Raw genomic sequence first — 25,505 nt, forward strand, 5'->3', positions numbered from 1 at the left:
AAACCTGACTCGGTTGTATAAACCCAGCCTGGTCAGGCTGTACCATAGCTGTTGTGAAACTTTGGCCAGTATTTCCACTAATATTTCACAATTAAATTTCATTAATGAAATACAATAGGTATAAATTTTGCACAAAGTGATCTTGAACACTTTAGGAATCTATATAATATAGTTATTTTGCAAATCATGATAAAGATCAAGTGTGGGGGATGTTGGAAATTAGCTTAAGAAAGATTTCATCTTATTTTTCAAATTTATTTTCACTGCTGTAAGCTTCTTGTGAGAAACGGGGCCAATAATTCTCCCTCTCACAAAGGTTTTACATGCTTCCCACTCTATGATGCAAGTACTAGTTGATCTTTCACAGATACTAAGGTATTGTGATAGCTTTTTGATCATCTGACTTCTAAACGTCTCATCGTTAAGTAAAGAAACATTAAGCTGCCCCAGACCAGGTGGGTTAACCCAGTCTGGAAACTGAAGGGATATGAGATGGGAGCATAGTTACTGAATCTTATCACATCCTCAGTACATGTAGTAATCTGAGGCATCAAAGAGGCTGAAACAAAAAAATAATCAAGTCATAAACAATTGTGTTGCACAGATGAAACAACTTCAAGGGATTCCTCAGTATTCCTGCCAAATTTCATCTGTCTATAGTTAGTTGTGAGACTATGGCTGTAGCAGACACACACAAATGCATGCACAAATTCACCAATTTGTATTATTATAAAAGGTACTGACAATGAATTCCAGTAATTTAATTTGTACACTAGTCAGTGCTTCTAACAGAGCAGCATAGCCATCCAGAAAACACACAAAAGATTCCAGACGGTAACTTGAAAGGGCCAGCAGTACCCAGACCATGTCAATGGTCATCTTTTTCTGAAACCAAAGCAGAGTTCTTTTTGATAATCAGTCATGTTCTTATTTCCTCTACAGATGGAGACAGCATCAGGAAAACTTGGCATCCCTTTGAGTCAGATAGTTCCTGTAAAAGATTACTGTTCAGAGGTGGAACTTAAGGATGATGTTGATATCCTCATTCTTTTGGCCTTGAGGCAGATTGTGCGCTTTGCCCAACGATACCTTGAAAATTTCTCTTCAAATCAAAGTGCTGCGGTGGAGCCTTGACATGTTTAATAAGCCAGTTACATTTCTGAGTTTTGTTTCAGATTTCTTGCAGTATATAAGTAATGAAATTGATTTTATTTGTACTTGATTAATATTTACACATTTAAAGCTGCAAAACTACCTTAATGTTCAAATATCTCACTTGTCCTGTGTTTCTAAGTACAGATAACATTCTCACATGTCATTCAGCCATTCAATGATTTTTTTTAAAAAAAAACCTTGCTCTCTAAGGTTTGAGTTGACTATTTTATATTGGGTATGGTAAATTTTTACATTTTTAAGGGAACTATTTGTGTCCTGGGAATAAAGCGGCCACAACTCTTTTGAGTTTTACCCTGATGTAACACAACTGACATGAATCTCTATAGCTAAATCCCACAAGGTAAGGAGTTAGCGTAGGCCTTTGCTTTTGCATGCTGTGACTTGTAGCAGAAAATGGATATGCAAACTTCGTACCTATAACAGATCCCTGTTGAGATTTAAGCCAATTTCATTAGGTGGTGGCCACAATGATTAGGATCTTGGCCTGTGTATTTTAATATTAAGCCACCAAAGGTGTCCAAATTGACTGTCTCATTGATGATGATGACTTTCCGTAATCATTTTAGTGCCATTTTGCAGTTTCTGCTAATATTACAAATACAGCTTTGAAAATGCTATTGTTTTGGATTATTACTCCAAGAATTCTTCTGCCAACATGGTCACTGGCTATGATGGAAGGGGAATTCTAGGAGTTAATGATAACAATTATCTTAGAACTGCAGAGCTGGAAGGGACCCTATGGGTTATTGAGTCCAGCTCTTGTCAAAGAGGCACAGTCGCGAATCAAACTCCCAAACATACCAGCACTTCGAAGTTCAAAGGAGTGAATTTTCCCAGCTTTGTTTATGAAGACAATCTATCTTAGCCCCCTGCTCCCCTTGCATGTTGCTTTCATCATTTTAGCAATGGTGAATCTGGAGAGAATCCTGCTTCCATGATAGATTTTGCACATGGGCAAGAGCGCTGGAAGAGCTTGATTCTTGTTCCTGTGTGAAATCTACATGGGAGCAGGACCCTCCTCTTCAGACACATCAGTGCTTGCAATAACAATGCAAGGAGGGAGATGGTGGGCTACCCTCTTCCCACATAGATGAGTGCAGGCTTCAGAACAATGGAATGAGGCTACTGTGAAAGACTTATATCCAATGAAAAGAATTGCACCCATACTACATGCGTATTTAGATTAGTCTACCAAGGCAAATGAGTTACTAGAACTATTGTTTTAAATCACTTGGCTCCAGTTGCAGTGGAACCCTCTGTTTGGAGCCCCCCCTGAAAATCGGAGGGTAAGTGGACTAGGGTTTTTAAAAAGTAATTGGTCCAACTCAGTGGTATTACTTGAATGAAACCCTAGGTCAGTGGTCCCCAACCTTGGGCCTCCAGATGTTCTTGGACTACAACTCCCAGAAGCCTTCACCACCATCTCTGCTGGCCAGGATTTCTGGGACCTGAAGTCCAAGAATGTCTGGAGGCCCAAAGTTGGGGACCACTGCCCTAGGTAACAGTATATGTATCTTGGAAGATGTGCTGTTCCTTTATAAAACCAAAGTCTTTTGTACTGTATAAGCTAATGGCAGATGGATGATTTCAGAATCAATTAGTTGCTAAATGCAACAGATAATCACTAAACAACTTATACTAAATAAGAAATGACAATCTTTGATTCTTATGATCTTGCCTATAGCCACTTGTGATGAGAAAAATGTATAAATATGAAAGGGAGAAAGAAAAGAGGGAAACAGAGGACATGAAAATTGACACTTGTAATTTAGAAATGTTATGCCTGCAGGTAGATTAATGGTAAGAGATACTTTTGTTATGTGCTTTTTTATGTGACTTGACTGTGACAATAAAATTATCTTTTATGTATGTAATGATTTTCACTTTTTAGAGATGATTTTTCCCGTTCATAATGCTTTTTTTTCTTAAACCAATTATATGTATTCTTAAAAGAAAATATCAAATTCAGCAATGTGGATGTTGCATTAGCTCACTTCTTCCCCTCATATAGCTTAGAAACTTATTATATTCTGTCGTTTATTAGTTTCTGAAGGGGCTTTCTAAATGTTGATCAAGTTTGCCCTCTAGTGCAAGAAAATTGAAGCATACTTTTTTTCTTAAGCTAGTTGTTGGAATAGTTAGTTAGCTTGTTTTAAAATACTAGCCTCCTCTGAAATGATACCCGAGCAATGCAAGGGTCTTAAGAAAGGAGGGAATGATTTCCTATGACTCTTTGGCAGAAAGTTGTCACTTCTTTGCAGCTTGGCAAACATTTTCTAACTATGAGTCCCTTTGTCACTGAGATATAGTGGTGTAGTGGAGTCAGGACCAGGAATTATAGGGTTGAAGTCCCAGGCCTTTCTGAGCAGAAGGGATGGGGACATCAGCTACCACTCCTTTCCTAGTCTCTCCTCCTCCCTCTGAGCTTAGCTACAATCCTCACAGCAGTTGGGAGAAAGCAAAAAATTCCCAGGAACAATCCTGGTTTTAATGTGAAGTAGATGAGGGTATTTCAGAGTTGAAAGGGCAAATAAGAAAAAAAGACCTACCCATCATTTGTTGATGTAGACCCTTGCAGCTGCCTGCATTTGGGGACTATTCTTTTGGGCAGGGCTGCCTTTTGAGGGGAGCACCTGCCTTTCCAAATTTATCACATCGCTGTGAAGAAGTGAGGAGAAAGACCCCCACCTCCCCATGTGTCACTAATCACTGAGACGATAAGCCCTTCATTCCCAAAGAATACACCAAAGCAAAATTGGCCTCCGTGCAATCAGGGCAGAACTCGGGCACCTGCAGGGGACATACGTCTCATCTCCATAGGAGAAAGAACTCTGCTTCTCCTCTGAGAGCAGAAAACAGAGAAGTGTTGGAGAGTAAGCACACAGTGGTACAGAAGCAGCATTAACTTGCAAGTTGGACCACAACTCTGGGAGGCAGTGGAAGACAAGTGGGCCTGGCATGCTCTGCTCCATGGGGTCACGAAGAGTTGGACATGACTTAACGACTAAACTGGACCAGCATTCAGGAGAGCCAAAAACCATCTGTCTTCTGTAGGTTAGTGTGCGAGAGACAGTGGAAGTGTGGTTGGGCGGTTGCCGGCTGCCAACTTTTCCCAAGGGAGCCTGGCTCAGTCTCCCTCTGCTTTGCAGGACTGGGCCCTGCTACTCCTGGCTGCCTCACCCCCTCCTCAACATCAGCCACCTAGCTGGAGGAGAAAAGGGGCTTTAGGAGAATTTTTTGAAATTGTGATTATTAATTGCCATCAGTTAAGAGAGACCCACAGTGGATTTGAGGGAACAGGAAGTGGGGAGGGTGTTGGAGGGGACAGCCTTTGAGGTGGTGTTGGGTAGGGGAAGGAATGGCAGTGGGGGTAGAACATGCCCACATAGGAGAAGAGAAATTAGATATCTTACATCTGTCCCCTCTTCTAGTCCTACCCCCAGCCATATGGTGCTGTTGATGAATGCCTGGTCAGTATAAAATAAGACTGCCCTCATCCATGATGTCATTCTGCATGAGGGTGCTGACCTGGTGTGCATTACTGAGACCTGGGTGGGAGAGGAGGGTGGTGTCCCCCTCTCCCAGCTGTGTCCACCTGGGTACTCGGTCCAACACCAATGTTGCTCAGAGGGTCAGGGAGGTGCTATAGTGTATAGGAGTTCTATCTCCTTGACCAGGCTTCCTATCCCTTTGAGATGAGGTCTTGAGGGCCTGTATTGTGTGTTAGGCGTGCAAGACAGATTAGGGATTCTGTTTGTGTACTGCCCACCCTGCTGCATACCAACATTCTCCCTGCCTGAGCTTACAGAGGTAGTCTCAGACCTGGTAGTGAGGACTCCCAGGCTGTTGGTGCTGGGGGACCTCAACATCCATGCCGAGGCTGCCTTTACTGGGGCGGCTCAGGACTTCATGGCCACCATGACAACCATGGGGCTGTCTCAATGTGTCATCGGCCCAACACATGAGAAGGGCCATACCTTGGACCTGTTTTTTTCAATGAGACTGGAAGACGGTGGTTTGGCTGTGGAGGGGCTTGTGACCCGTTGTGGTCAGACCACTTCCTGGTCAAGTTTAGTCTATTAGCTTCTCCCCTCTGCAAGGGTGAGGGATCTATTAAGATGATCTGCCCTCGGATCCAGATGGTTTCCTGAATGCTCTGGGGGATTATCCATCTGATATGGTTGGCGCTCCTGTCAAAGCTCAGGTCACCTTATGGAATATGGAGATGACCTGGGGGTTTGGCACAATTGTGCCTAAGCACCCTCTCCCTGCACGCAGAGCCCAGACAGCTCCTTGGTATACAGTGGTGCCTCGCTTAGCGATCGCTCCATTTAATGACGAAATCACTTAGTGACGCTGTTTTTGCAATCGCAAAAGCGATCGCTTTGCGATGTTCTGTATGGGGAAAATTCGCTTTGTGATGATCGCAGGGAAGCGATAATCACAAAGCCCCCATTTTCGCACAGCTGATCAGCGGTTTCAAAATGACCGCTGGAAAAAAACATGGTCGCCTGCTGTGTTTAGGGACGGATTCCTCGCTTTAGAGGCACCGAAAATGGCGGCACTATGGAGGATCTTCGCTTTAAGGTTAATTTTAAGCCCATAGGAACGCATTGAAGGGGTTTCAATGCCTTTCTATGGGCTTTTTACTATCGCATAGCGACGTTTTCGTTCTGCAGCAATTTTTGTGGAGCGAATTAACGTCGCTAAGCAAGACACCACTGTACTTCTGAACTGCGCGCAATGAAGTGAGAGGGGAGATGGCTGGAGCACAGGTGGAGGAAATCCCGCTGGGAGTCCGATCGAACACGACTTAGAGCCCATTATTGGGCCTATTTCGTGGCAATACAGCTTGCAAAATGGCAATATTTCTCCAGCCATGTTGTCCAGCAGAGCTGTTTCGGGTGGTCCGGGATCTTCTTTAACCAGGAAATCCAGTGGAGGTCTCGGACTGCTCATCAGCTCACTGTGATTAGTTTGCCATTCATTTTGAGGGGGAAATCACTCAGATTTTCAGTGGGTTGGACTCCACCATTAATGCAGAATCAGAGTATGTGTCCAGTGTGCCGTGCTTAGGCCAAGAATTAATGGATGGGTTTCAATTGTTGAGACTTGAGGATGTGGACAGGGTGCTTGGATCTGTCCATTGTACCTCCACTCCATTCGACCCTTGCCCATCTTGGCTAATTGGAAGATATGCCAGGAGGGTTTGCACCTGGTTCCAGGAGGCCATGAATGCATCTTTGAGAGAGGGAGTGGTCCCTACCACCTTGAAAGAGGTGGTAATTCGGCCACTCCTAAAAAACCTAACCTGGACCCAAGGCTGGTGGTTAACTACTGACCAGTGGCAAGCCTCCCTTATTTGGGCAAAGTGCTGGAGCGAGTTGTGGCGGGTAACTTCAGGCACTGCTGGATGAAACAGATTTTCTGGATCCGTTTCAGTTGGGTTTCAGGCCAGGTTTTGGTATGGAGACTGCCTTGGTTGCCCTGTACGATGACCTTTGCCAGGAGAGAGACACGGGGAATGTGACCCTGTTGATACTCGTGGACTTCTCAGCGGCTTTCAACACCATTGTCCATGGTGTCCTTTTGGATAGGCTGGCTGGGTTGGGAGTCGGGGGCACTGCTTTATGGTGGTTCTGCTCCTTCCTAGCTGACCTAGTCCAGAGGGTGGTGCTGGGGGACAGTTGCTCTGTCCTATGACGTTTATGTCATGGAGTTCCTTGGGGCTCGATACTGTCCCCCATGCTGTTTAACATCTACATGAAACTGCTGGGAGAGGTCATCAGGAGTTTTGGGCTGAGGAGCCAGCAATATGCTGATGATACTCAGCTCTACCTCTCGTTTTCCACCAATCCAGGTGAGGCGGTTTCTGTGCTGAACTCGTGTCTGGACCTGATAATGGACTGGATGAAGGTTAATAAATTGAGTGGGTGCTTTGTCAGGCAGGCTGAAGGTCCATTTCCCTACCCTGAATGGGGTTACACTCCACCTAAGGAACAGGGTTCACAGCCTGGGGGTGCTCCTGGACCCCAGTCTAACTCTGGAAGCCCAGGTGGACTCGGTGGGCAGGGGCGCCTTCCTGCAGAAATTATACCAGCTACAGCTCTACCTGAACGAGTGGAGTCTCATGACAGTTACACACACAGTGGTAACATCTCACATAGATTACTGCAATGCTCTCTATGTGGGGCTGCCTTTGAAAACAGTCCAGCGACTGCAACTGGTCCAGAATCAAGCTGTGTGGCTGCTGAGTGGTGGAGCTGCTAGGGAACACATCTGGCCGATTCTGTTCAAATTACATTGGCTACCAGTTGCTGCCCGGGCCAAATTCAAAGTGCTTGTTTTGACATATAAAGCCTTAACCACCTTGGGCCCTGGATACCTTGAAGGACCATCTCCTTCCCTATGAACCTACCCAGCAATTAAGATCTAGCCAGGGGCCCCTTTTGAAAGATCTGTCCCTTAAGGAAATGAGGGATGGCTTGTAGAGAAAGGGCCTTTTCGGCAGCTGCCCCCAGACTATGGAATGCTCTCCTGACTGAGATTTGTCTGGTGCCGACGCTGATGACATTTCGGCACCAGGTCAAAACCTTCCTATTCCAGAAGGCTTTTACTTGAAATAATATCAGCTGTGGGTCCTGATGGCAATTTTAAGATAATCTATTTTAATTGTATTTTAATTGTTTTATCTTGTTATTGTATTTTAATTGTTGTAAGCCACCAGAGACCTTTGGGTAGTGTGGGCGACATATAAGTTGAACAAACAAACAGACAAACAAACAACAAAAGGATTATCTGAGCACTCCTGCCCTATAAAGAAATCATACCCACACTTCTTTCTGAGAACATAATAAAGCTTGTGTTTATTAGAGAAAAACAGCTGTAATAGGAGAGAGGGTAGAAATCTTGCTTCCAGCTGTTGAAGGTATCTGGAGCCCTGGGTGCCCTTGCATCTCTATTGAGCAAAGACAGAATCTCTCCTCTTTGGAAGGGCAAAAAAGAGGTGTGAGAGGGAAGGACATGACCGTAGCAAACCTCAGAAGAGCCCTGCAGTTCTAGGAGGAGGATGATGGTGACTGGAAGCTGTTTAAAAGTGACCTTTGAAAGCAAGAGGGAAACATTACTCATTACCCTAAAAAGTAGTTTTGCATTACTTGTTTTGTAATTTTTGAAGGTAACTTAATTACACCTTCGTCACCCAAAATATAACTAACTGCAAGGAACTAAAGTAACTCAGTTCCCTCTAACCAGTTGTCTCAAAGCTCTGCAGTTCTTATCATGTCTTCCTAGAGCACTTCCCATGTAAGGAAGCCTGTCTTGCATGCTCTCTGAACTTGCTTGTTTTTAATGCTGAATCGTGAACAAACATGGGATTCTCAGCTCACTCTTTTACACCCAAAGCTGTACCCTTTCTTAGCTGTAGTGCTAACGGCACTATATTATTAAAGATTATTTAATCAAAATGAGGAAGCTTATGATGCTCAGATGGGAGAGAACTAGTGCTTTTAAAGCTGACACGTTTAAAAGAGCAAGCTTTGGAGCCTAAAAGAGGTGGGTGGGAATCTTCTGTCAAGTTGCCACAAATGATTGCAGGTACCTAGCAAAATAGTACAATGACTCAAACATTTGGTAATAACCCCTAATAACCACTAGATGGCACAAGGGACTCATAACTGGCTACTGTATTTTAGAAAGGGGTCATAACTGCTTTGACATGTGCCTATTTAGGCTTCTAGTTCCAACTTTCCATTTTCTGAAAGAATGTTTTGGGAAATAATGGCAAAATGGTTGCCTGCTCAGCAAGTCAGACTTTCTGAGGCATCCTTGTGAATTCTTTCAAGAGCAAGTTGCTGTATGCATCATTCTGTTGTAAACTGCCCAAAGAGTGCTGTAGCAGTATAAGCCAAAACATCAGACAAACATGTGGTGTTTTAATGGAAGCGTGCAGTGGCTGAGCACTGAATTGATGCTTATTGAATAAACTGGAGAATGCTAATAAGAAAGGGAAATCCTTCCCTTTGTTTCTTTGGACATCTATTCAGGGATATTACGAGCGGAAAAGATTTCTAAACTCTCCAGGGAAGAAACGCGAGAGAAAGAAGGAAGGAAAGAATCCCGTGAATACTGATCTGCTTATAGATTTAGAAAATTCAAGAGGACTAAAAAAAATTGGATTATTCCTCCACATATTTTGCCCCCACACTCCCACTAGTGGTTAATTGTTACCTGCTTTGGTGTTCCAGTCCAACAAACTCCTTGGTTTTTGCATTGCCTTCAAGATCTGCAAATCATACTTTAGACTAATTGCTCATTGGCTTTATGGACAATTCTGCTGGCAGGAATTTTCTTTATCAGAGACATCTGTTTTCCTCAATGGTTTAGAATTAAGGACTAGACTCTCGGTGAAAACTGAGCATGAATCATACATAGGGGTTTAAATTCAGATCAATGAAGGATCCCTTCCATCCACAGAAGGCACTGGGATTCCACAAAGGCTGGCTGTTTCTGTGTGTGGTAGTGCTTTTCCATTTTCCATTTGGTCCAAAGCTTGTGTTGCCTCTCTTGATTTTAAGGGACCCTTCTTGGGGACAAGGAAGAATTGCAAAAGTTTGCTTCATGACACTTAATATCTGCAGCTAAGTCAACAAAGACCTTTATTTTTATATTTGGGAAATGGACTGCATTACGAGGCAGAGATTGGAAGTATCCAGACTACGGGCCAGATGAAACCTATGGCAGGTCATAATCTTCTTCTCTTCTTTTCGATCAGTGATTGGAAATAACAAGGCCTTTAAAGTGTTGCAGGTTAAATACTCTGCACAGAAATGAACTGTGCTTTGTCTCATAGCAAATCTTAAAACACATTTGGGGTGATCATAAAATGTGCATTAACATTTATTTAGGTGATGGACTAAGTTTGTAGAGGTATAGACATTTAGAGGCTGGCTGGATAGCTCAGTAGCTGCGGTATCTGGCTGTGGAGCCAGAGGTTGGAAATTTGATCTCCCACTGTGCTTGCTGCTAGTAGAACCAGCCTGGGTGGTCTTGGGCAAGCTGCACAGTCCCAGGGCACCTCCAGAAGAAGGGACTGGTAAACAGCTTTTGAGAATTCTCTAACTGGAATTGACTTGATGGCACTTTTATTATTATTATTATTATTATTATTATTATTATTATTATTATTATTATTATTATTATTATTATTATTATTATTATTATTATTATTATTATTATTATTATTATTATTATTATTATTATTATTATTATTATTAACAACAACAACAACAACAATAACAATAACAATAACAATAACAACAAAAAGACAAGCTAGGTGCCTGGGGGAAAAGGTCATTGCTAGCCTTGCCCATGACACAACAATTCATGTTGGGGAAAATGCCATGTTTTCATAAGGAAGTATTCTATCACATATGCTCCACATATGTCTGAAGTTGCATAGCACACACAATTGACTACCTCAGCAAGATTGGAGGGGTTAAAAGTATGTCTTCTGTTAAATATGTTGTTTACTGTTGACTGTCTCTTTAAATTGAAAATGCACTGTCTCTGAACTGAATTGGAACCAGTCCATTCAGGGTGGGGAGATTTTATCTTCCCTCTGCATCTCTTTCCTGCCTGAAATTTGTGGCACCCACACATAGGTTTAAAAACGAGAGAGAGGAAACCACCCATCTTGGTTATATTCCTGGAATGAGCAGTCAATCATTAAGGATCGTCCATGTCTTGAGAGATTTTTTTCTGTCTGTAAATAATTTACCTCCGATTTTACCTTCAGAGTTTATTTCCCTGTTGGATGGTGCTAAATCTACAAATGATATTAGACCATAGACTGCAGGTCTGATTGCCGGAAATTTCCAAAGCAAATTTGTTTTCCTTTCCATCAGTGTCTGAAGGAGGAGGAGGGAGGCAGAAAGATACAGGGAAGTGACTTCTCAAGGTTAACTAAGCACATGCTGGCCCAAATCCTCTTGCCTCATTATGCTGGCATAGCACAAATGGCATGACTTTTGGAGGTAAATTGCTTCATGTTAAGAAGTGACCATAGACATTATTGGATGCATATTTTTATGAGGTTACACTGATTTCTTAATGTGGGGCAATTTGCCTCCGAAAGTTATGCCATTTCCATGAGAGAAGATGGGAGAGGATTTTGACCATTCTTCCTTAATACAGTGGAACAATCTTCCACTGTATTAAGGAATATTGTATTATTGAATCCTCTTCCTACGTGAGAGGATTTTGACCATTGTTCCTTAATACAATTACTTCTTATAGCATAACCCTATACGTCCTTACTAAAGAGTTCACAGAGTAGCAGAGGAGTGTGCCTATCTCTGTAGCACAAGTCTACGAGTTATAAGTCAGAAAAAACTACAATAAAATTTCTCAGGATGACAGACAAGGCCAAACTCACAGAAACCCTGATTGAAATAATTAAATCAGCGGATACCCAATCTTACTCATATTGCATTTACTTTTGTGGGGGGACATAAGTGGGAGACAAAAACCTGTTGTGTGTACAGAACTAACACATTCAATTTAACTCATTCAAAGCTCTTTTCAAAGCTAACAAGCATTTCCATCTGATATTCAGCTAAGTGGAGCCAGTATAATAATTCAAACTCAGCCACGGATTTGCTTCCACCCAGAGCTTCTAATATCCCAAAGTTATTTTTGTCAATGACAGCTCCCCTGGTAGGGCTTAAGATCAGACTACAGCAATGTGGGAAGAATGCTGCTGGCTGGCTGGCAGGCAGATGTGCGATCAGGAAAGACTTCTATAAATTTGACTCACATGACAGAAATCAGTTAATTGATGGAACAAGACGATGGAAGAAAACAGTGGCCTCTGTGAATTTAAGTAGAATTCTGCCTGGTAGCGTTGACTTGTGGACTAGCACAGGGGCACAGCTCATCCCAGTTGTTTTTGTTGAGGGGAGTTCACTGCCTGGTCATGAGCTACTTATGTTGTTGGTTCCTGTTTCTGTTGAGTTGATTTGCATCCTTTTGCTAGTACAAAAAACTTTCTATAGAGATGCTTTGTAGAAAGTATGTATTTAGATACTCAAACAGAACTCATGGCCCAACTTTCAAGAAAGGTCCATGTGTTCTCTATGGAATGATGGTGATGCTGATCATGGCCATGTACACTTCCCAGGCAGCACAAGAAAGAGAATGTGGATGTGCCGGAAATAGCTGAGAAATTTACAGAAGGTACATGAAAATGTACAGGCTCTTGTTAGGATTGATTTTAATAAGGGAACATTTCGAGGAAATTGGCCAAGGACATATAATAATACACCACAATTATGTTTTGAGCTCTTGATTTTCATATTTTGGGGCAACCGCTTTGTGATGCTATGAAACAAGATCAAGTAAATTTGTAGGAATTCATTGAGATTTCACCCGCAGTGCTTCAAAACCACCAGTATATTCTTGTTGTACATTAGCAGGGATAGATCAGTGAATCAGGTATCTGGCTGTGAAGCCAGAGGTTTGGAGTTCAGTTCCTACTGTACATCCTGAAAGAGCCAACCTATGTCACCTTGGACAAGCGGCACAGCCCCCAGGACACCCTCAGAAGAAGGGAATAGTAAACTTGGTTTTTGTGGGTTTTCCAGTTTGCTTGGCCGTGTTCTTGAGGTTTTTCTTCCTAATGTTTTGCCAGTCTCTGGGGCCAGCATCTTCACAGGACAGGAGCTAGAATTCTGTCTATGTTCTGGTGTAGTGTGTGGGATTGTTGAGTATTCATAGCTAGGATCAGGGTTTGTGTTCTTTTCAGGAGATCGGGTGTTTTTCCTGTGATCAGAGTGTTTTTCGTTATGGGTGTTTTGTTGTGATAAGGGGAGGGAATGATCTGTCACTGTGATTGATGGGTGTTGTTGGCTAGTTTTTTTTCTGTGTGTGTGCAATGATCACCTGTCCTTGTCAGGAAGAAAAACCTTCAGAACACAGCCAAACAGCCCAAAAAACCCACAACAACCATCAGATCCCAGCTGTGAAAGCCTTTGAGAACACATTGAACGCCTGTACGGGAATGGCAAACTGCTTCTCAGTACTCTATGGCTAGAAAACCCTGAAAAAGATTGCCATAACTTAGAATTGTCTTGACAGCACACAGTTATTAATTGATTAAAAGCTAGGATGGTGGTGTACAGTTAAGAAGTTTGTATATAGTTAGGTTTAACTTTCAAAAACAGATCAGGAATAATTTCCAGTGGTCTTTAAGTCTGAATACCGAGCATATTTCTTACTACTGTGTATGTACAGATACATTAGGGAAAGGAATACTAAAGTATTGATACTTCTGACATCATTTTGAAGTTTTGAGGGAAGACGGATTTTCATGTGAGTTTATTCTTCTCCTCATCCAGTTCAAGGCATATTACTTGATTTCATTATGTTTGGATTTCACAGCCAGGAGCATCTGTGGGCCTCTTCTGCCTTTGAGTAGATGCTCAGCTATCTCAGTATGGGGCCGCTAATGAATGTGAATTGTCGTCTTCAGAATAGCTGAGGTAAAAAATGAAAGCAGCTTTTTAAAAATGGAAATAATATAATACGTGTCTAACCTCTGTCCTGAATAGAAAAGGCAGAACTGTCCTGGCTACGGTTCCGGTGCTCCCATAGAAACCCTCCTGTCCTTCATCTCCCCCTCCCTTCAAAAAAAAAAAAAAAGGCTATTTGAAGTTGCATTTTTAGCAGAGCTTTGTGTAACAGAATGGCTGCCGCTTTCTGTGCCACCAAAGGTAAAACCAAACAACTTTTGCACCACTGTTCTTTCCTCTCAGCACGCACCCTTCACCTCTTTTTCCAGAGCTGGTTGGCGGCTACAGATATTCCCAGGTTCCCTTGTTTCCAAATGTACCAGCTCAGTCTTTGAATGAACCACGTAACTGGGTAGTGCTTCCCACTGGTCGCAGGCAGAACAAAAACCTAACAGTTGCTTACTTCATGCTTAACCCCAGAGGCGAGCCACAAGGATACGAAAGCACTCTGCTGCTCCAGGACACGGAGAGGTTGTGGTCTGTGTGTAAATGACTGAGGAACAGAGAAATGAAGGCTTGAAAACTTCTGCTAGTTTAATGCCAGTGATAGATTTAGAGCAGAGTAAAACCCAACACAGTGGTAAAACCTCCCTTCACATCAGAGGAAGAGATGTTTGGGTGAAGAGAGAAGATTCATGGCACCATTCCTGGTCCTGGATCCAAGGCAAATGCTAACATTTCAAAATGAGGAAAGACCAGTGCATTTTAGTTATGGCCGTTAATTATTTCACCCATTCCACAGTAATCAGAACTGCTGGTATTCCTGAGGAACGATAAGCCTTGTAATGTATTTTAAGAAGCAGCACTCCTAAAAGACACCTGTACTAGCAGGCCTTGTTAGCAGAACCGAAGGAATGCCTTCAGTCTTGAGTAGAACCTGGGAAGAGTTGTTGGCACCCACATCACCACCTCAGAGGCCAGGACAATCCTGAGACTCTTCATTTAAATATTAGGCCTTCTGTGTTGCAGGAGATTGCAATAAATAACAGTGATTGAGGACACTGGAAATATATTTTTCAGACAATGTGCTTCCGAATATGGGAAATGGCACACTGCGTGCAGTAGAGGAGGCTTTGTCTCAGGAAGCAAAATGTCTTAGGCCAGTCTAGGTCTCTCTGTGTGAATTCTCGAGAGGGAAAGACACCTTTATTGCTGTCATTTATGCTCATCCTTCCCCCACATTTCCTCCTGGAAGAAAGATGGCACTTTGTCAACTGTGATATCCCTTATTTATCCCTATACTTCCTAACCTGAGATTAAGCACCATATAATTTAATTGAATTTCTGAGTAGACCTGTGCAGGGATATTCTGTCAGTTGTGTTCATTTCCAGTTCTGACATTAAGAATTACCCAGCTATTGCAGGATGAAGTGAAGCCATTGTCAGATCAATCTATCTTTAAACATTGTATTGAACCAGTAGTGAGCTTTGATCTAGTGTTCATTGTCATTCTTTTATCCTTTTCATAACAGAAGCGATATCAGATATGTGGCTTATGTGTAACATGGCTAAAATATGTGTCGCTTTTACCCAGCATGGCCTGCGAGCTCTCTCATGTGTACCTTTAACACAGGAGGTGATTCATGTGGGGTGAGATTTAGTGGCATGAATATTTTTTCCATGTGATGGTTGGTACAATGAAATTTAGGAAAACAAATCTTAATGATATTTATAGTTTTCTAGGGTCATGCTTGCCCTTGTTGTGTCAACTGTAGAGATGGGCATAAACTGCCAGTCTGGCTGTTCGTTTTTTGACCAAATACAGTGGTGCCTCACTAGACAGTTACCCCGCATGACAGTCTTTTTGCTAGACATTGGCTTTTTGTGATCGCTATAGCAAAACAGTGATTCCTATGGGGGAATTTTGCTGGACAATGTTTGTTCCCTGCTTCGCAAACCGATTTCTGCTAAACGACGATTTTGACAACTCCCTCTGCCTTTGCAAAGAGGTGTTTTCAGGGCCTAAGCTTCGCAAGACAGCAATTTAAACAGCTGATCAGCGGTTCGCAAAGTGGCTTTCCTATGGCCGATCTTCGCTAGACAACGATTCTTCCCCATTGGAAAGCATTAAACAGGTTTCAGTGCATTCCAATGGGGAAATGCTTTTCGCTAGACAACGATTTTGCTAAACAGCGATTTCAGTGGAACGGATTATCATCGTCTAGTGAGACACAACTGTAGGTGTGTGGGGCTTCCCAGCCCTGCATTCTCCAGAGGGCGCCCACTCAGAGGCAGTGCCCCAGCTTGCCTGTGTCTGCCAACCAGAGGAGGCAGGACCAGGAAGCGCCAAACACCTTTTTGGCCAAAGAACGATCTGACATGAAACAATGAACTGGTGGTTTGTGATAATCTTTAGTCACATGTATAATGTATACACAATGACCAGTGGTCTGAATGATCAAATGCGTATGAGATTGTGAAGCTTTTTGTTTTGTAAAAAACCAACAACCCAGGATCTTTAAATACTTTGACTGGCCTCTTTTTGTCCTGCTTTTCTGTCATTGTCCACTAAATGGTCAAGGCTTTTGAAGATATATAAAAAATTTAACACAGCCTGGTAATTGCTACCTCATTCTGGATATAATGTAACAGCAGGTAACAAAACAGAAATAACGTAAGAGCAGATTGCACGCTTCCCTGCACTTCAAAAACTAGATGTATATTTCTTGCACTGTTTGAAGTGCAGGAAAATTAACTTCACATTTCTTCCCTTAAATTCTGGTTAGGTCTGTGTTAGAATTAAAAACAGCAAGTGCTTCTTCAAAACAAGATTTTAAACTTCTGGTTAGTGAAAATGTGTCCATCCAGTTCCACTCCACAAAAAAGGGGCAAAGAAGAAAGAAATGAACTAGAGACGGGCATGGATCACACTTTGATGGTTTGGCCCACTTTGGTGCGGTGCCCACACAGATGTTCTGAGGGCTCCACATGCTTCCCTCCTCCACCTTCTCTAGCAATTACCCAGTCATGGGCTGCAGAGCAGGCTTCCCTGCCCTGTCCCCTTGTCTGGTGGGCAATCGCCCAGAAGTGGCTCGGAGGAAAGCGCAGAATGCCCATGGGACACCTGTGCAGGTACGACGCTGAACTGCCAAAGGGCAGTTCATGCCCATCCCTTAAAATGAACCAATAGTTGGTTTAATCCCCAGGAAAAATAGATTTGATTAACTTTTTATGGAGAGGTTACTCTAGGCTAGGATTAAGCTCTGTTTCCATCAGGAACAGAAGTTAGAAAACAATTCTCCAAAGATCAACAGAGCTAGTTTGTATTTTCTTGTGTACTAGCAAAAAAAATGTTGCGAGCTGGAGTTAAAGGGGGGGGTGTAATTATATCAAGCTATTAATATTAAGTGTGTGCTGTCAAGTCAACTCTGACTTATGGCAACCCTTTCCAGGGTTTTCTAGGTAGGGAGTACTCAGAAGTTGTTTATCTTTCCCTTCTTCTGGGGGCATCCTGAGACTGGACACCTTGTCCAAGGCCGTACAGGATGGCTCTTCTGGGAGGCACAGTTGAGGAATTGAACTCACAAACTCTAGCTCCACAGCCAGGTACCTAACTCACTGAGTTATCAGGTCAGCTTAATAACTGTGAGCCATCAAATCAATTCTGACTGATGGTGATTGTTTCCATGGTTTTCTGGGCAGAGAATACTCAGAAGTGGTTTACCATTGCCTTCCTCTGGAGACACCAGTTTGACCATAGCTATACAGGCTGGTCTCAAGTTATTGTTATCCATTACATAGCCTGGGAGGATGATTTTTTTTTAAATTCCATATCATATAAAGCAGAAATGTATATAAATCTGACTCAAATGAGGGAGCGCTCTTAGTTTAAAGGTCTCAGGAAAAAGAAGGAAAACAAAATGTTTTGTATTATTAAAAAAATAGACTACTAGCTAGTATGGAAGAAGACAAAAAGTCTCTTCATGTGCAAATACCAGTTGGTGGTCTGATTTTGATATATGAAAGCATAGTTACATAATTACATGCCTGTTCTTTTCTCCCCATTCCTCCTCTGGTGCTGTTATGAGGAGACTGATTACTTGAAAATAGAAGTAGATACTTCCAAAATATGTCATGTTGTCCAAGTTGGAGCTGCAATTAGTCCTGACCATCTGAACAAACCAAGATCATAACCCATTGTTTGAAGATGATTTATTTGGTTAGTTACAGTTGTTTATGGTTGGCTGGATTCAGACATAATGAATGACAGCTTCTGGAAATAGGTAGCAAATGTTTCAGATCTCCTCTTTTCAGTTGCACCAGAGGAGAAGAGGGTGAGAGGGGGCACAATAGTCTTAGATTTGTACACATAGCACTGTAGCATCTAATGCCTCTACCTTCTGATCCTGCTACTGTGTTTGGTTATATGGGAAATAGTGTAACGGTATCATTGGTTTTTTGAAAGCAAACAATCTGTTTTCTGATGCTGGCATGACAGTTTGTCAGTCAGTTCCTAAAGGATTATGTTAACCTGTTTTTGTTTTTGTCTGAAAGGTTATTGAGATGACTAATTACTAATGAACAAGAAATTATTCTTTCTCCCCCACTCCCACTGTCTGTAAAATATTTCCAGCCTGATGGTTTGGCCATAAGAAACAATAAGACCATTTATATTTATTAAATGTGCAATATTTTATTGAGAACTTCATAAGGTGCATGGCATATTTGATTTAATTTAATTCATATTAACATTAATTAATGCATTCGTATTTAAATAGGACTTTCACATCTGTGTTTAGTTGCTATCAGGGCAATTCTCAAAAGGTCCTGCCTGTCATCACCCAGGGTCACGATGCCAACGTTTTCTCAGACTCAGACAAAGTGGTTCTGGCTTCTATCAGAAAAGAAATAAAAATCTTCAGTGTATTGCAGATCATTTCCCAAGCAAACTCATACATTGCTACAGTCACAAGCACTTCTATGAAATAAATTATGACATGCCCACCTTGAATGAGAAAACCTGAATAAATCCAAATGATGGGGTGAATAAGTGTGGAATATTTCAATGGTACAGGAATCTAATTTTCATTATAGTAGGACCACGATATCCAAGGGTTCAGTTCCAAGCCCCCCCCCCCATGAAAGTCAAAAAGCATGGGTGCAGAAACACTATATATACCATAGCCTCTGTTTCCTTCCAGTGGCCAGTTCTGGTAATACAGTGTGGGAACCTATATTTTGTGAGTGTGTGTGTGTGTGTGTGTGTGTGTGTGTGTGTGTGTTTGTTTGTTGGTTATTTAATATTTCCAGGCAGTGGATAAATGAAACTGCAGGTACTGATTCTGCAGATATGGTAATCCTACTGTACTATATCTATAACTGGAAGGAGTACTTATTGCTCAACCTTTCCACAACATCATCGGAATATTAGCCCATAGTGCAGGTGCCCATCCAAACATGGCCATATCTAGTCATTCAATTGGTTTAGGATGGTGGCTCTGATTTTGTTGGGGTATGCATCCATTCCAAACTTCAAAGGAGTTGTCCAAGTTGCTGGACCCCCAACAGGTTCAGCACTACCCCAGTGAAATTAGAATTACCACTCTGCACTGTATTCAGTCACAGTTGTATTGATCCCGTGGGAAAGCTTGTACTTTCCACGAAAAGAAAATGTAAGACGCATCTGGATGCAATGACACTCATTCAGAACCGGAAACAGATGACATTCAAATTTGAAATTAGAGGGGCAGGATGCTAAGAAACGAAGTTTGGAAGCAATGAACCATTGGGAGCCAAGCCCAATTCATCGCCAAACCCTTGGGTCACACTGGAACTAGTACTCTTTGCTCCCTGACAGTATCTCTTGTCATTGTCACTATGGAGTATAGGGAAAAGGTTGTAATGCATCTTGGGTCAATCCCTTTAAGCAGTAATGTATGGGCTGAGATTCATAGTACATTATGACTTTTACCATGTTTTTTGCAGAGGTACTCTCCAAAGAGATGAAAGAGGTGAGTTTGTCATGGTACATCATTTCCCTCATTGATGAAATATGTTGCAGGTGGCAGACTTTGTGATGTGATTCACAATTAGAAAGTAAACTTTAGCTTAATTTTCGAATCTGATTGGTGAGGCATGTACGAGGGAAAACAGATTAATCATGGAGAACATTCATTCCCCTTCATTTTCCAGTTTGACCTTGAGCTGATCCAGTTTGTGATTTCCTCCTCTTTAAAATGAAAGCACGAGTCCCCATCAGGAATTTGCGACTAATTAATGCTTTCAAACATTCTACGCTACGGGTTGTTCTGAAGAAAGTTTCAAAAATCATCCTATGATGACATTGTGATGGCCAGAGTAACTTCTTCAAAGGAACATTTGCCATCTAGGACTGATACAATTTCCATGTTTCACTGACCTGCAGCACAGCTGCCTGTTAAACTCCAGGATTTGAAAAAATCCATGTCACTTAATGCCAGTTTTCGATTGGGCATCTGACGTTCATTTCTTTGTTCTCCATTGTTGTCTCCACAAAGTCCACAGGTGTTGCCTTTCATCATTGAAGTGACTGTAACCTGAATGAATAAGGGATTCTTGCTGTAGACGGTCATTGTATTTTTTTTTTTACAATGCAATACATCAAAGGAAAGAAGCAGGAAATTTCAGCACAAAAGCAGCAAGCTGGTGGGCTTACCCTCAGCAGGGAGCCATCATATGTTACATTTGCTAGTCCATGTTGTGGAGCCTCAATGACAACAGTGGTCTCGTTTCGGTAAATCTTGATGCTCGCTGTGAAGAGATGGGGTATTTGAGAACAGCTTGCCTACTCCTTGAGCAAAAATACTTATTGACAGCATGCCTATCTTTCCACCCACCCAGACAGAAAGACATCATCTGTGTATACTTTTGATAACCCATGGTTTGAATGGAGGAACCTCCCGCTTGTACTGTACTATGCATATGTCTCATATGAATCTTTCTGGTCCTTGAGATCTGCTTGAAAGGCCGTTCTCTTTGTGCCATTGTCATCTCAGGCACAGCTGACATGGACCCAAAAGAGGACCTTCTCTGTGGCTGCTCCCAAGTTGTGGAATGCTTTCCCTCAGGAGATGCCCCCCTCTCCTTTTTTGTCTTTTTGTTCAGCAGTTTGGCGGTTCAGTGTGGTTTGTGGGCAGCTTGGCTCTATAGCTGTTCTATGGGCATATTGGCTCCCCTTGCCCTTCCTCCTCTGGTGGGCACCTACTCAAAGGCAGCACCCAGAGGAGGCAGGGCTGGGAAGCCACACTGCTGCCTTTGAATGGGTGTCCATCAGAAGAGGCAAAACAAGGGAAGCCGAGGTGCCCATGGAACAGCTGTGTAGCCAAACAAACTGTGCCGAACTACTGAACCTCAGTTTGTGCCCATCTCTAGTTTTAAATGTTTTCTATTACTTAATGGATTTTGAATTATAAATATAATTCAGTTTTTCAAAAATCTTTATTTTGTTTTTATTATTATTTATTTTAACATTGTAAGCAACATTGGATTCCCTCACTGGGAGAAAAGCAGCCTACAAATGGTACAAAATAAAATAAAATACTTTCATACTACTGCTAAAATATTGGATACCATCCAATTTTGGAAACTTATCTGGGATGATGACCATTAAAAAAGTTTAGGTGGAGACAAGAAACCTGTCTAAAACCTTGGAGAGCTTCAGCTAGCCAATGCTGAGCTACAAGGGTTATAACTCAGCGTATGGCAGCTTCTTCTGTTCTTGTCTAGAGCCTGGGGTCAGAGATGCAAAATCACCTTTTTTCTGGCCACTATGAACATAAAACCTGTTTTTATATATAAACATGAAAAGAAAGTGGCTAGAGCACTTGGGCTAAAGGTTTGCTCAGGTGTCCTCAAATCTATTGTGTTTAAGAAAGATGTGATACCTTTGACATCCACAAATAGCGATGTATCTGCAAGCACCGCTTGTTCGTTGTATAATACAAGAAGTGTGTCCAAGGAAGGTAAGATTTTGATCCAGCTTTGAGAGACAGGGATGGGGAGAAAAAAAGCAACGTTTTGTTAGAATGGGGGAAAAACAAAGCAGAAACCCAAGATTTAATGTATATATTTACCATGTAACTGGACACTGTTTTGTCATAGTTTTTAGTTAGAAAGTCTGGAAGTGTAACAGAAGTGAAAGGTTGAAGTGTGACACTGGAAATCCGAAGCACTAACTACATGGTGCAGGTCTGATGCTGTTCAAATGATAGCAGAGTGATTGCACATCATCCAGCCTAGATTCTGTGGCTCATTACTGTGCATTATTGTGCGGCCAGTGGAGCTTTATTAGTGTGGATGCACCACTAGAGGAGGAGAGATACACAACGCACAGGCCACGCCAAGTGAGAAAGCAAATCCAGAGTTTTAACATAGTTGCCACTACTCCAGTTACATGATTGTGCCCTTTCAAAAGCAATATTAATAACCTTCATTCATCTAGTTTTGATCTATGGAAATGGTCTACCTCTAGCACAAAAAGGAAGTCACAATGAATATACAATGATTAACAGGCCACTCCATATGGCCCTTGTCATGATTGGCATGCAACAATGGATTTGTTATATTTGCATCCTGCCCTTCTTCTAAGAGATCCAGAAGGGTGATAAAATCATAAAAGAGCTTCATGTGGTAGGCTAGGCTGAGTGGCAATCATTTGATGAGATTAGAGATGGGGAACCTTTAGTCCTTCAGGTATTCCAGTTCCAATCATTCTAACCAGCAAAGGTTTATCTACCCCTTTGTAGGCCACTTGCTAAGTATTATAGATGAGCTGGGATCTGAATACTGGATTCTGACACAAAAACTTTTTTTCTTTATTCGCTGCAATCCCAGAATTGTTTCAGAGATTGAACATCTTTCTCTGGGTCATAATTGGATTGATATGTTTCTCTCTGTGCATGAGATCTATGAATCTTCATTTCTCACCGAGGACCAGAAGTGGAAAATATGATGAACAGCCTTACAATAATCAATGCCAGAAGAGATTATTAAAAAGAGCTTGGTTCAGAGACAACAGCAAAGCTTTGTATTATTTTAAAAGCAGCCTAAGTAACTTAATGGATATAAAATTTCTCATTTTCAACAGAACAGTGTTTCCATTTGGTAAAACTTACACATTAGTTAAATTAAGTAGAATCTCTCTTGAATGTCCATCAGACTTTCTTGTCCATAAACGGAATTGTGGATGATAATTTGCTTTTTTATTGCAGTCTTGGACAACAAGTAGGTCACAGTCCTGATTTCTGAGAGTAGTGTTGAACACCTTATCGTCGAATGTTACAATTGTGTCTTCACCCACCTCACATACCGCTGATAAGACAGGAAATATGATTTGTGTCAGATTCAATAGTGAACATAGTGACAATTACATAGTGGTTAATATGGTGAAGGTTAATATTTTTTACACACACACACACACACACATTATATATATAACATAGAATATATATATCTCCCCTTTGGATTCAGGTTCCATTCCTTCCAATTGGTGAGATCTATGAATTTTCATTTGAAAAGAAAGGGCTGTTGTAAGTCAGAGGTAGACAAAAGCTCATAAAGCTGGATAATTGGTGTTAAATGAGTATTCATTTACCTTGATCACCTTGGGCTATCCAAGAAGCTAAATCTAGGATGTTCAAGGTGTTTGGCAGTGACTTCTCATAATAAGGGACTGTGAAGTTTGGTAAAACAAATGGAGCACAGAAAGCATCCTTGTAAAAGGTTTCCTAGAGCAGAAATAATGAACAGATTAGGATCCATATGGCTAATATATAAAATTTTATATCCATTAAGCTTGCATCTTGAATTAACATTTAAGCAGAAATACAAAAGCATGCCTATTTTTCAAATTTCCCTAACTCACCACTTTAGCTATTGAGCTGTGAGAATTCCATTTAAATGCAAGAACCAGACCCTCCAACACAGAGAGAAATTGCACTCCTTTCCAGAAAGCCAGCAACAGCCCCTCAACATCATTGTGCAGGGGCTAAGGTGGGATTGGGAACATACTAGCCACAAAGTATCTCACAGTACTTAAGACTGCAAAACAGATAGCAGGGCATCTGTGAGTATGACAAGATAAACTTCAGACAGCCTGGTCACTCAGGGTGATCCTGTTCACTTTCCTCACTGTGTCATCTGTACTTTCTGAAACAGTGGATGCGGAGAAATTTGTTTGGAGGGATGGGTCTTGAAATCCGATCCTAGAATCCTGTATATTGCTTTAGATCTTAATGACGGGATATGCTGAACTCCCTGTCCAGTCAAAGCTCAGCAATGCAGGATGTCACAACCATATCCCTTTGATCAAAGGCCATACAGTCTTTGATCAAAATAAAGGTATACCCCTCCCCTGACTGTTCCACTACTGAATAACAATCACTGTTAAGGCGTTTTCCCTAAAGTTTTTCCCTAGATCTGCCTCTCTGCAGTTTCTGCTCATTGGCTGAAATCCTGTTCCTTGGCACAACAAAAGATATAACTTTCACTCCTTCTTAGCCAACCCTTAAAGAGTTCTCATCTTTTTCCTGGTACTGAACAGAAGAATTAATACCACAAAAAGACTGTGTCAGACTGTGACATATTTCTAAACAGTCCCTCGAAAGGAAAAGGAGTAATACGCTCCGTCCTCCCTGAAAAAACAAACAAACAGCAAACGGTATAGAAAGCCAGGGAATCCTCCACTATTTGCTGTCAAAGAAGATAATGGAAGCCAAAAAGAACTGTAAACTCATACAGAAAAATATTCGAAATCAGGTCAGAACTGGTAATTCAGGATAGAGTCTATGGCTAGAATCTTATTAGCAATCCTGGAACTAAACTTCTCTGCAAGAGTAGTGCTCTATGGTTGCTCTGTTAAAAATTAAAGGACTTGTGCTTGTTCAAGGGGGTAGTCAATACCCTCCTGTACAATTGGTATAAAAAGACAATAATGCACACAAGGAGCTGTTGACTGAACAGTAAAAACAAGAGAAGATCTTGGCTTATCCTCTTTATATTCCCATATTGTACTCAGTGCTTCACCCTTGGACCACTAGGAGTGCAGCACGGTCTATGCTTGGGTCATTTATTGTGCAATCGATCTCGCGAAGCAAGAAGACAAACCATACTGATTCTTTGAGAATAGAGACATTAAAGCACATACCCCAGGAACTTTAAAGATCACAGCATGTGTATATGGAGATGTTGCAATTATTCTCAGTGTCAGCTTATGGGAAGAATTCTCCTCATAAACTGATGAAAAGCCGGAAACATAGGCAATACCATAAAGGAAGCCCATATACCTTGAAAAAATGGAGACAGAGAAAGTAGGATTCAGTCGGAGTCTTTCGAACTAATAAACAAACATATAAACAAATTTGCAGCAATTAGCATAAGAATAAATATACGGGTGGTTATACCAAGAAGCACGTTTCACTATGAAGCCTGGGAGCTTTGACCACGTCAGGTTCATCTGGAGAGCTGCATGTTTCATAACTTGTCCTAGTTCAGCCTTTAGTTCAATTTTGTAGTCCTGGCATTTATTGCCCCAGCTCAACTTGTTCTTTGGAAGGAAAGAAAACAAATACTTTCTTACCAAATGAATGAAATCTAGGTCTGTATCCAACAGGGTCATTATGCTAGCACAAGGTCTAGTGGCTATGGATTTATAGAGTGAGCCAAGAGTAGTTTTCAGTTGTACAACCAGCTGTGCAAGAGATCATGTATCCACATTGTGTCCTTTTAAGGAGAAAGGTGAGGTTAAAAAAATATTTTAAACAAATATATGCTGACTAAAATTCC

At 41.6% G+C, this 25,505-nt stretch overlaps 2 protein-coding genes across 9 annotated transcripts in view; one reads left to right on the forward strand and one right to left on the reverse strand.

Moving 5' to 3' along the window:
* LOC110089470 (interferon-induced protein 44-like) overlaps positions 1–3,050 on the forward strand; it is a 43,494-nt gene extending 40,444 nt beyond the window's left edge. For all 8 annotated transcript variants that reach the window (XM_020812568.3, XM_072997838.2, XM_072997836.2 and 5 more), the window contains one exon: positions 943–3,050. In XM_020812568.3, the coding sequence (XP_020668227.3) occupies positions 943–1,134 (192 nt within the window). In that variant the 3' untranslated portion in view covers positions 1,135–3,050. The remainder of the gene's footprint in view (positions 1–942) is intronic.
* Positions 3,051–18,352: 15,302 nt separating this feature from the next.
* Positions 18,353–25,505, reverse strand: part of LOC110089474 (vitellogenin-1) — a 53,195-nt gene continuing 46,042 nt past the window's right edge. Inside the window, exons 26-33 of the mRNA XM_020812572.3 lie at positions 25,124–25,266; positions 24,868–25,006; positions 23,317–23,449; positions 22,838–23,033; positions 21,608–21,702; positions 20,380–20,474; positions 20,104–20,260; positions 18,353–18,579 (exon numbers count right to left, since the gene is read on the reverse strand). Of these exons, the coding sequence (XP_020668231.3) occupies positions 18,533–18,579; positions 20,104–20,260; positions 20,380–20,474; positions 21,608–21,702; positions 22,838–23,033; positions 23,317–23,449; positions 24,868–25,006; positions 25,124–25,266 (1,005 nt within the window). The 3' untranslated portion in view covers positions 18,353–18,532. The remainder of the gene's footprint in view (positions 18,580–20,103; positions 20,261–20,379; positions 20,475–21,607; positions 21,703–22,837; positions 23,034–23,316; positions 23,450–24,867; positions 25,007–25,123; positions 25,267–25,505) is intronic.

This window comes from Pogona vitticeps, chromosome 4, assembly GCF_051106095.1.
Source record: "Pogona vitticeps strain Pit_001003342236 chromosome 4, PviZW2.1, whole genome shotgun sequence".
Classification (NCBI taxonomy): domain Eukaryota; kingdom Metazoa; phylum Chordata; class Lepidosauria; order Squamata; family Agamidae; genus Pogona; species Pogona vitticeps.